This window comes from Mandrillus leucophaeus, unplaced genomic scaffold (genome assembly GCF_000951045.1).
Source record: "Mandrillus leucophaeus isolate KB7577 unplaced genomic scaffold, Mleu.le_1.0 Scaffold307, whole genome shotgun sequence".
Taxonomy (NCBI): domain Eukaryota; kingdom Metazoa; phylum Chordata; class Mammalia; order Primates; family Cercopithecidae; genus Mandrillus; species Mandrillus leucophaeus.
This window is the reverse complement of record NW_012103221.1, coordinates 3308026-3320664: the sequence shown is the minus strand read 5'-3', so window position 1 is coordinate 3320664 and position 12639 is coordinate 3308026. Positions and strand designations below refer to the sequence as shown.

Genomic DNA, 12639 nt, shown 5'->3' with positions numbered 1-12639 from the left:
TGTCCTTTGCAGGGATGTGAATGAAGCTGGTAACCATCATTCTCAGCAGACTATCACAAGGACAGAAAACCAAACAGCGCATGTTCTCACTCATAGGTGGGAGTTGAAAAATGAGAACACATGGACACAGGGCAGGGAGCATCACACACCGGGGCCTGTTGGGGAATGGGGGAGCTTGGGGAGTGATAGCATTAGGAGAAATACCTAATGTAAATGATGAGTTGATGGGTGCAGCAAACCAACATGGCACATGTATACCTCTGTAACAAACCTGCACATTGTACACATGTACCTGAGAACTTAAAGTATTAAATAAATATATATATATATACATCTTTTTGGTAAGAATGGTTTTTAGGTTGAGCTAGGGCATAAGAGACCAATCAGGAGAGTCAAGCAGCCATTACCTTAATTCAAGTGAGAAATGATGGTGGCTTGGCTCAGCATGGCAGTGACATGGGTCCTGAGATACAGTCAGATTGGGATTACTCACACCTGTAATCCCAACACTGGGAGGCTGAGGCCTGCAGATCGCTTGAGCCTGGCAAATCGCTTGAGCCCAGAAGTTTAAGGTCAGCCTGCACAGCGTAGGGAAAACCTATCTCTACGACAATTACAAAAATTATCCGGGTGTGGTAGTGCATGCTTGTAGTCCCAGTTACTTGGGAGGGTGAAATGGGAGGGTGGCTTGAGTCCTGGAAGTTGAGCCTGAAGTGAGCTGAGATTGTACCACTGTACTCCAGTTTGGATGACACAGCAAGACCCTGGTCTCAAATAAATGGAAGAACTAATGTAAGTGAATGATACTACTATCATAGAAAGACAAAAGAAGACAGAATAAGATGGAAATCAGGAAGAACAGAAATAGAACCATATTATTGCTGCATTATGGAGGAAGGGTGGAAGGATGATGAATGATGTAAGGTTCTACGATAAGTTCAAGAACTGAGAAGAGATTATTAGATCTGGCAACTGGAAATCATCACGCTCCAGGAAGTAGTTTTGGTAGTGAGAAGACAAACTGCAGAGGATAAAGGGCAAATAAAGTTAGAAGTGAAAAAGATAAGATTAGCAGTGAATGGAAGGAGGGAGGAAAAGAATGGCCAAATTGAGTGATCAAGTTGTTGTGGTGGGTGATTGTCAGTTTTTTGTTTTGCTTTGTCTTTTCAGAAGTGAGGAAATCTGAGAATGTTGTTAGGCTGAAAGAAAGGAGTCAGTAGAGAAGGAGCAGTTATAAATAAGGGAAAGATAGGAGTTAAATGATGAAGAAGCTCCTATAGGAAGTAAGAGAGGGTGTGATCTTACGGAACCTGGCAGGTAAAAAGGAATGACAGTTTTTTATCTGAGTCAAAAGGAGAGGAAATCGGTAATGATACAAAGAGATTTTTGAGGAGAAGCAAAACTGAGGTCCTGTTACTTTAGCTGCTTAGAGCAGGGATTGGCAAACCATGTCCTGTGGGCCAAATCTGACCTGCTCCTATTTTTGTACAGCTCACAAGCTAAAAATGGTTTTTATACTTTTCAGTTGTTGGAAAATTAAAAGATTGTTTTAAAAATTGAAATAATTTGTGATGGGAAAATAATATAGAATTCAAATTTCATTAATAAAGTTATATTGGAGCACAGCTAAACTTATTTTCATACATACTGTTATGGCTGCTTTTCCACTGTAACAGCAGAATTGAATAGTTTGCATGCAGACTGTATGTGAAATTCCAATGGCTTCACTTTTGCTCTGCCCACTACAAATTTCAGTAACTGAGTTATAACTTGATAGCATGATGAGTAATATATACATTGTTAAACCACAGTGGTTTTTTTTTGTGAAATTACAAATACATACATGGCACACAAGAAAAAGGTGTACTTTGAGTGTCATACTTTCAAGGCACAATATAGTATGAATTTTTTTGTTATTGAATTAGATGGTAAAGAACTATATTTATTATACAGTGACACTATAGCTATGTTAAATGGCTATACTACAAATCAACATTACCAGATTGAGCACTCATCACAGAAAACCAACAGTCAAAGTTTAAAATGGAATTCTCATCGCAGCAGAATTTCCTCATCAACAGAAAAATAAAATAAAATGAGGCTGCAACCAAAATAAGTTCCTGAGAGGTTCATGTGTTACCCAGGCAAGGAAACCTGTTTACTTGTAATTGCAACAGCCAAAAAAATATGTCCAGAGTAAGTAGACTTGTCTAAGGTTATTAGCTTCTCAGTGAGAACAGTTTCTTGAAGAGTTGATGACATTTTGAACAACATGGCCAACTTAAAATAAAACAAATGATTTGAATGTTTTTCCTTGGCTCATCATGACCCAATGGATATGAATACTTGCTAAATTTGTTGGCTAAATGTTACCATCATGGGAGTGAGTTCATTATCTTGAGAGTGAGTTTGTTATACAAGCTAGTTCGGCCCTCTTACTCTCTTGCATGCACTCTCTTGCCATGTGATTCCTCCTGCCATGTTACGACGCAACAAGAAGGCCCTTAACAAATGCCCCTTGATCTCGGATTTCCGAGTCCTCAGAACTGTGAGCAAATAAACTTTTATTGTTTACAAATTACCCAGTTTGTAGTATTCTGTTAAAGTAGCATAAAACAAAGACAGGCCAGGTGCGGTGACTCACACCTGTAATCCTAGCACTTTGGGAGGCTGAGGCAGGCGGATCACGAGGTCAGGAGATCAAGACCATCCTGGCTAACATGGTGAAACCCTGTCTCTACTAAAAAAAAAAAAAAAAAAAAAAAGACAGTACCGCTTAGTTGTTTGAGAAGTCAATGATGAATTGGAAATGACTGAAGAAGTAGCCTCTGTGAATAGTCATGGTTCAACTACAGATAAGAACATTTTCTAAGAAGGTGAAAACACTGATTCTATACAACCTGAATCTGCTAAGATGTGTTGCACCTGATAATGGTGAAAAATATAGGTGGAGCAGGAAGAGGCCTAGTTGGACAAAAGTTAAACTTTTGCAAATACAGGTTTTTTGTCTGTGGTTATTCATTTTATTATTCATCAGCAGGTACATTGCAGAAAATATTTGAATTTATCATGTGTTACTGAACTGGTAGTGTTGAGGTAAAGTTTATTCACTCTTGTGACATAATCATTGTCAGTTTTGTGAATTTTTGTCAGATATAGAAGCTGAAGATCCCTACTTGCCCTACCGCATGGCAATTCAATGGCAGAACAAGGCTTAAGTTTTATTTTTTTGAGATTGAGGCCAAGAATGAAATTTTTCTGAACAGAATGCCTTTTCAGCTATTGTTATTAAACCCATTCAGCTTTGGAAATCACCTTTTACTGCAGACTTAGTTAAATTCTGAGTTCTTTTTGGAGACAGGGTTTTACTTTGTCAGCCAGGCTGGAGTGCAGTAGCGTAATCATAGCTCACTGCAACCTCATACTCTTGGGCTCACATGATTCTCCCACCTTAGCTTCCCAAGTAGCTAGTACTAGTAGTACACACCACCACACCTGGCTAATTTATTTATTTATTGTGGAGACGAGATCCCACTGTGTTGCTCAGGCTGGTCTTGAACTCCTGGCCTCAAGCAATCCTGCCTCAGCCTCCCAAAGTGCTAAATGAGATTACAGGCATGAACCACCATGTCCAGCCCAGACTTAGTTATATTCTTTGTTGTTGTTTTCTTTTTGAGACAGGGCCTCACTCAGTTGCCCAGGCTGGAGTGCAGTAGTGCAGTCTCAGCTCACTGCAACCTCTGCCTCCCAGGTTCAGGCGAGTCAAGCTGAGACTATAGGGTCGTGCCACCACATCTGGCTAATTTTGTTTACTTTTTTGTAGAAACAAGGTTTCCCTATGTTGCCCAAGTTGGTCTTGAACTCCTGGACTCATGCAATTCCCTATCTCAGCCTCTCAAAGTACTGGAATTACAGGCATGAGCCACCATGCCTAGCTGACTTGTTTATATTCTTTTTGTTTGAGACAGGGTTTCGCTCTTGTTGCCCAGGCTGGAGTGCAATGGCGCGCTCTCGGCTCACCACAACCTCCGCCTCCCGGATTCAAGCGATTCTCCTGCCTCAGCCTCCTGAGTAGCTGGGATTACAGGCATGTGCCACCATGCCCGGCTAATTTTGTATTTTTAGTAGAGACAGGGTTTCTCCATGTTGGTCAGGTTGGTCTCAAACTCCTGACTTCAGGTGATCCACCCGCCTCGGCCTCCCAAAGTGCTGAGATTACAGGCATGAACCACTGTGCCTGGCCTATATTCTTAAGTAATTCAAATTGAAACCACAAAGCAGAACAGTGCTTATATGCAAAACTTACACTGGAGTAAAGTTTTGACGACACCTAGTATAGTTTGACTCACAAGTAATGTCACACTGCTTTATATACCTCTCAGACCATCAGAAGTTAACACAAGCAGTATCTCCATTCCCATGCAAGTTGGCAGCAGATACATTTTCCAAGCTTAAGCTAATACAATGCCAGAGCATTTTTTTTACCTCCATGCAAGCACAAAGGAAATTTCCATATTGCAAAATCCATTTAACTGTGCGATTGAGGAATTTTCACTTAATCTTCATTTGGAAGTGATTAATCTGCAATGTAATAATATGGTAAAAGGCAAATATCAAGAGAAGAATTTAACAGAATTATATTCTGGCCTGTTACTCTCCCAACTAATAAATATGCTCAATTAAAACCACATACTTATAGACTGATATTAGGATTTGACCTTACCTATCAGTGTGAAAAGGCATTTTCAAAAATGCAGTACCTCAAATTTTATTACAAATTAGAATTAGCAAATGAATATTTATAATTGAATTCCAATTAAGTGAAATATCCTTCCCCCAAAATATTTCATTCTTCTAAGTAACTTCCAAATAGACCTATATTACAAAAAAGGAACATGGTTATTGTATTTTTAATCTTGTCAATAAATTTATGGAAATTTTGTTTCCTCTTTTTATATAAGGAATTGCACAACATCCTGTTTTGCCTCTTGGCTTTCGAAGTCTAAAATATTTACTCTCTGACCCTTGCAGAAAAAATTTGCCAACCCCTGCCTCACGGTAAGGGAGCTGGAGAGTGGAGCTTAAAGAAAGGAAAAAGTTCATAATAGGTATCTCTAGTGGATCTATTGTTGATTTAACATAGTATTCATTATAGATTTTACTTGGGAGGGGAGGACTTTTCTCTTGGCAAATTTATGCAGTTTGCAAACCATAGGCCGTGAAATATCTGCATTTTTCTTTTGTAAATTTTATTAACCTAATTTTAATTTGGCTTATAGACAGCATCAACTGGGCAAGTGGTGAGGATGACCATGTAGTCGCCAGAGCAGAATATGATTTTGCTGCCGTATCTGAAGAAGAAATTTCTTTCCGGGCTGGTGATATGCTAAACTTAGCTCTCAAAGGTAATAAATTATGAATAAGTTGGAATTATCTGTAAATTTTGATATTCATAAATGCAGTATTAAAAACTACAACAAATGATCTTGTTCGTTGTGAGTTAACTTAGAGATAGTTACTAGAACTTCTTTTTCATGTCAATTTAGAGCTTCCAAATCTGGAGGAGTCAGGAAGAAATGCCCCAGCAGCTATTCTAATAGTATTTCACTGAGATAAGGAAAGGCTTTATTTATATAGGCTTTTCTAAACTCAAAATACTTGAATTTCAAACTGTTAATCCCCACACAAAAATGTGATGTCAGTAACTAAACATAACAAATCTAATAAAGCAAAGAAATTATCTAGCATCATCTAAGCATTACTGTTAGTCCTTGATTACTGGGACTGGTGTTGCTTCTTTATTACTTCAATAGTGTTTACCTCAGAAATTTCATCATGAGTATTTTAGGAAATATTGTCATGAAGTATTATAGAACCCCAGCAAGAAATTTATACACATCTCAGGTTTATTTTTGGACCAAGTCACTGATACTTTTTAATGACTCTAGGCAAAATGACCTTTTCCTTCACCTTTCCTGAGTAATGATTATCAGAATTTTTATGGATTTTATTTAATATGTGTGTTTGTGGGGATTCAAGTTTATTGCAAAAAGTGATGTTTTGTTGATAAAGGTACTAATAACAATAACATATCATTTATTGAGTACTTACTATATACAAAGTACTGTATTTTACATATTTCATTTAACCCTTACAATAATACTGTGAAGTGGTACAATTATTATCCTGTCCTTGTTTTACACTTGAAGAAACTGAGACTCAGAATGAGTAAATTGTCCAGTGTCACAAAGCCAAGGTGCAATAGAGCTGGACTATGAATCTAGGTTTGTCCAACTTGAGACCTTGTGCTTTTAACAACTCTGGCTGTTTTTTCATGGAAGGATCTATTAATGGAAACTTCACCATTTTTTTGGCTTTGGTCGTTCTATGCAGGGAAGAAATACCTTCAATATTCATTACTATGCAAATAGTTGAAATCATTACTATGTAAATAATTGAAAATTTGGGATGAGATTACTAAATCTTTGCCTCATCCCTATTACAAAAATCCTAGACTTAAACGAGGTACAGTGGTGTGTGCCTATAGTCCCACCTACTCAAGAAGCTGAGGCAGGAGGATCACTTGAGGCCAGGAGTTTGAGGCTGTAGTACACTGTAATCACACCTGTGGAATAGCACCACTGTACTCCATCCTGGGCAATGTAGTGTAACCTTGTCTCAAGAAAAAAATAAAATACAAACCTTTAGACTTTTAGGTATTCTATTCATATTTTTCTTTCCCCCCCCCCTTTTTTTTTTTTTTTGAGACAGAGTCTCGCTCTGTTGCCCGGGCTAGAGTGTAATGGCACCATCTCAGCTCACTACAACCTCCGCCTCCCAGGTTCAAGCAATTCTCCTGCCTCAACCTCCTGAGTAGCTGGGACTACAGGCACATGCCACCACACCCAGCTAGTTTTTGTATTTTTAGTAGAGACAGGCTTTCACCATGTTGGTCAGGCTGGTCTTGAACTCCTGACCTTGTGACTCACCCACCTCGGCCTCCCAAAGTGCTGGAATTACAGATGTGTACCACCACGCCTGGCCTACTCGTATTTTTCTTATAGGGAAAATAGCAATTTACTATTTTGGGTTTCAAACGAGTGATTTTTTAAAGATTTATTGTTAGGGACAGGAACAACACAGATAATTTTCATTAGGGGTCATGTGGTTTCTTTCAGTTACTTAATAACACTTCAGAAAAATTTTATATTTCATTCTTCAATGAATAGTGCCTCTTAACACTAGCTTGCTTCTTGGCTTTCCTCCATTGCTCAAGAAACGTATGTTTGGGCATTTGGAACAAAATCAGTCATAGACATGGTAAATTTGTTTTTTTCTGTTATTATAGAGCATTAAACATTAAAAAGTCTTATATTGTGCCTAAATTATAATGTTGAACTAAAATTGTAACAGTTAAGCAGCTTTTTAAAGATATAGATAAGATAGGAAAATACCATAGAAAATTGAATACATTAAATAATCTTCCTTACTTTAAGCTTAGAATATTGCCTTTATTTACCATATGGCTAGAAATAACAGAGGTCTTCAATTTTTTGCCCATCTTGGATTGAAATTAATATTCACTATCTTCAGGATTGTTTATCACAATGACATGAAATGAATTTTATATTTTTGCCAAAAGTAGGCTAAGAAAGCTGAGTGCATAAAGGTATATCTTTTCTATACTTATTCCTAACTTACACAGTTGAGAAGGAATGAGATATTCATTTCTTAGACTCCAATTTAAAATATGAAAGACATTGTTTTCAGTTTTGAGAGAACTAAATCTCCTTACTCTATGAATGGACCAACTGATACAAACTGTATGTTCTTCAAGGTAGAAGGAAATATTTAGTAAGTATAAAATAAAAATAGAAGAATGGACCCTAGAACTGTTAAGCCTACTCAGCATTTGATTTTGAAGATATATGCATGTACTATTTGTTATCTACTATGTTAGCATAACAGATTTTCCTGAATATGATACTTTACCATTAATATTCTGTTGGACCTCCAAAGTATATTGTAATTACAAGACTGTCTTTTTTTTCCATCAGAACAACAACCCAAAGTGCGTGGTTGGCTTCTGGCTAGTCTTGATGGCCAAACAACAGGACTTATACCTGCAAATTATGTCAGAATTCTTGGTAAAAGAAAAGGTAGGAAAACAGTGGAATCAAGTAAAATTTCCAAGCAGCAACCATCTTTCACCAACCCAACACTAACTAAAGGAGCCACGGTTGCTGATTCTTTGGATGAACAGGAAGCTGCCTTTGAATCTGTTTTTGTTGAAACTAATAAGGTTCCAGTTGCACCTGATTCCACTGGGAAAGATGGAGAAAAGCAAGATCTTTGATATCTTTCATGTTTGCTTGCAGTTGAACAATAGAGTACTTTTTAAAATTATTTCTCACAAAGAAATGAATGTACAATCCAATGAAAACATTTGTTATTGGCTATTTCAGGTGTTTTGCTGCTAGAAATTTAATTAAAGTTACACACTAGTATGTTGGTCTGGTGACCTGGTTACATTTTATTACACACATTATTGGACCATAAGGACATTTGTTTCACCTAGATTTTAAGATTATGGAGACTGCTGTCATTTTCATCTTACTTAGATCTCTAGGTTTATTGGAAGAGTAAGATTGATGAACTATAGCATGCACAGTTTGGTACAGTAGGGATCATTAATACTTTTAAAAGTTCTAAATTAATTGACTTGGAATCCTTAGAAATGGAATGATAACATATCAGTATGAGAACAGGCAAAAGGTAAATTTTTTTTTTACAACCTTAAGTAATCTCAACAATAAAATTTTCTGATCTGTATTATATCCAGTGTTGGGTTTATATTTTCACCCACAAACAACTGACACTGCTATCTTTTACTGTATTTTTAAAAATTTATCTTGAAAAGGTCACCCAGAAGCATTCTGAAGAAGATGGTTCTAGAATGATAGAGTATGTAGCCCTAATAGTTTTCCCTCCTAGCAAAAAGTCTGAAATTTATCTTTCTTACAAACTGTTCCATTTCTTCTAAGGATCACTTATTTATTTATCTCTTTAAGCTGGGCATGGTGGCTCATGCCTGTAATCCCAGCACTTTGGGAGGCTGAGGTGGGCAGATCACCTGAGGTTGGGAGTTCGAGACCACCCTGACCAACATGGAGAAACCCCATCTTTACTAAAAATACAAAATTAGCCGGGTGTGGTGGCACATGCCTGTAATCCCAGCTACTCGGGAGGCTGAGGTAGGAGAATCACTTGAACCCGAGAGGCAGAGGTTACAGTGAGCCGGAGATCTCGCCATTACACTCCAGCCTGGGCAACAAGAGAGAAACCCCATCTCCAAAAAAAAAAAATTATTTATCTCTTTAAAATATGACTAGTTTTCATACTGGGTGAATCAGAAGTATATGAAAGGTATACTTTCTTTTCCTACAACAAATACTTGAGTTCTTTTGAGTTTGCACTTAATGATACAATCAGTTATAATAGTAATTTTTAATCTTTTCATAGATTTTTTGCTTCTACCTTGTGTGATTTTTTTTAAATTCCATATTTAGGATGCTCTGTAAATATTGAAAATGTGTCACATTGGATACATTTTTCTTTTAGGTTTAATTTTTACTGCTGTGACTTATTTATAGTCTCAATGCTCAATTGCCATTTAGAATATGATAATCCTCATGCCTATAATCTCAGCACTTGGGGAGGCCAAGGCAGGTGGATCATCTGTAGTCAGGAATTTGAGACCAGCCTGGCCAACACAGTGAAACCTTGTCTCTACTAAAAATACAAAAGTTAGCTGGGCGCAGTGGCATGCACCTGTAGTCCCAGCTACTCAGGAGGCTGAGGCAGGAGAATCACTTGAACCCAGGAGGCAGAGGTTGCAGGGAGCTGAGATCACGCCACTGCACTCCAGTGTGGGGGATAGAGCAAGACTGTTTCTCAAAACAAAACAAAAACAAAAACAAAAACAAAATAATACGATATACTATTTGACATGTTTTTTGGTTTATAATGATTTTAAATGCAGTTAACTTTCAGTATGCTGAATATTGCCCCAGAAAATAGGAAACTTCATATACTCGCTGTGAAAGTACTACAGAGTAATACTATCAGGAATACAGGTGTATAAGAATACATTTATAGACATTGTTGAAAACTTTGAACTATTTGATAAAAATTGTGATTTAGTATGTTTTTCTTTTTCTTTTTCTTTTTTTTTTTTGAGATGGAGTCTTGCTCTGTCGCCCAGGGTGGAGTCCAGTGGCGCAATATCGGCTCACTGCAAGCTCCGCCTCCCGGGTTCACACTATTCTCCTGCCTCAGCCTCCCGAGTAGCTGGGACTACAGGCGCCCGCCACCAGGCCCGGCTAATTTTTTTTGTATTTTTAGTAGAGACGGGGTTTCACCATGTTAGCCAGGATGGTCTCCATCTCCTGACCTGGTGATCCACCCACCTCAGCCTCCCAAAGTGCTGGGATTATTATAGGCATGAGCCACCACGCCCGGCGGTTTAGTATTTTTTTTCTAATAGACTATGTTCAACAAATAAGTAATTCTCAAATAGTTCAGACTGAAACATACAGGAACCAAGTACATACCCAGCATAGAAGAACTTTACTAAAGGCTTCTTGGAAAGCCCTTTTTTGAAATGACAGTATCATAAGTAACATATCTTTTAAAATAGAAATCTTGACCCAGTGCAGAAAAATAAATACTTTATAGTAAAATGTATTTATCTTTGGCCAATTTTCCAACACCCAGGTATTAGCCTTGAAGTTGAAGAGATAAGTTTTCTTGTGTATTATTTTTCGTTTGTGTTCTACAATTAAAGGTTCTGCTTTGATTTGTTAGATAATTTGTAGAAATTTTGTTCTCAAAACAAATTTTTGATAAATTATTAAATTTGGGGTTGAGATGTCTAAATTGAATGCTAGAAGTAAAGTAGAAGTGACCACTATTAAAGATGTATAGGGAGAAGAGTATAGCACAAAGTGATACAACAGTGGCACTTTTGTAAGGGTGTTTATTGTTTGGTTAAGTCTGCTAAATTATAGTATGCATTATCTGGTGACTATTTGTGTCTGAAAATTCCTTTTGTATTAAAATTCTGGAGAAGGAATTGAGAACTAGAATAAAGAGAAATTTTGTAACCTTTTTTATCATGACAGTTTTAGAATAATTTTTTTAGCTAAGATAAATGTTCAAGGCTCCAATATTATTTTTAGGAACTTATTTAAGGAGTGCTACTTTACAGAAATTGCTAACACACCAAAACATTTTTAATTAAATAAAATATGTTACAATAATAAAACATGTTTCTTTTAATTTTTCTGATTATATTTTATGAGTTCAGAAAGGAAATGGTAAGAGAACTATACATTTTCATGTTTTAACGTTTTATGTACGTACTTGATTCAATCTGTGTGTCATAATTACACATTACTTGAACACAGCTATCCTTTATCTTGTGCTTTCTTTAATAGAAAAATGAACAGAAACTGAATGCAGTTAAATTTTTATTTTTAGTAGGTTGTGAAGTTACTTTTACGGAGAAATAAAAATATGTGAAACTTGATTGACTTTTTCTTTAAGATAAATTGTTAATGCTTTTGCAGGATTAGAATTAATATGAAGTCTCTTTTTAACATGATTGTATATATTACCTACTGCAAACATGTCTATTCTATTTCTTTGTGATTTAAAGAAAAATAGGCCAGGCGTGGTAGCTCACACCTATAATCCCAGCACTTTGGGAGGCCAAGGTGGGTGGATCACAAGGTCAGAAGTTCGAGTCCAGCCTGGCCAATATGATGAAACCCTGTCTCTACTAAAAATACAAAAAGTAGCCAGGCATGGTGGTGGGTGCCTGTAGTCCCAGCTACTCGGGAGGCTGAGGCAGGAAAATTGCTTGAACCCAGGAGGCGGAGATTGCAGTGAGCCGAGATCACGCCACTGTACTCCAGTCTGCTACAGAGCGAGACTCCAACTGAAAAGAAAAAAAAAGACAAATAATACATTTATATAGAATTACCTACAGGTGTGTTAAATAAAAAGACTTCATACCTAGATTTTGGGGAATCTAGATTCTAGTTTAGACATCACTGCTTACTGTAAGATTTAAGTCCCATTATTTGTTTTTCAGTTTCCTAATTTATAACAATAGGTATAACTGCTACACGTGCCTCACATAAAAGTGCTTTTTTTATATACTTTAATTTCAATTTTCTTCTGAGACGGGTTTTGCTCTTGTCGCCCAGGGTAGAGTGCAGTGGTGAGATCTCAGCTCTGCAGATCTGAGATCTGCCCACCTCAGCCTCCCAAAGTGCTGGGATTACAGGTGTGAGCCACCGCACCGGGCCTGAAAGTCCTTTTTTAAAAAATACAGGGGCTGGGTGCGGTGCCTCATGTCTGTAATCCTAGCACTTTGGGAGGCTGAGGCAGGTGGATCACCTGAGATCAGGAGTTGGAGACTAGCCTGACTAACATGATGAAACCCCGTCTCTACTAAAAATACAAAACTTAGCCAGGCGTGGTGGCATGCACCTGTAATCCCAGCTACTTGGGAGGCTGAGGCAGGAGAATCACTTGAACCCAGGAAGTGGAGGTTGCAGTGAGTGGAGATCG

The 12639-nt window shown here is 37.4% G+C and overlaps 1 protein-coding gene across 1 annotated transcript in view; it reads left to right on the top strand.

Annotated features, from left to right (window-relative positions):
• PEX13 (peroxisomal biogenesis factor 13) overlaps nucleotides 1-11326 on the top strand; it is a 56883-nt gene extending 45557 nt beyond the window's left edge. The window contains exons 3-4 of the mRNA XM_011987326.1: nucleotides 5280-5405; nucleotides 8058-11326. Of these exons, the coding sequence (XP_011842716.1) occupies nucleotides 5280-5405; nucleotides 8058-8356 (425 nt within the window). The 3' untranslated portion in view covers nucleotides 8357-11326. The remainder of the gene's footprint in view (nucleotides 1-5279; nucleotides 5406-8057) is intronic.
• Nucleotides 11327-12639: the final 1313 nt, after the last annotated feature.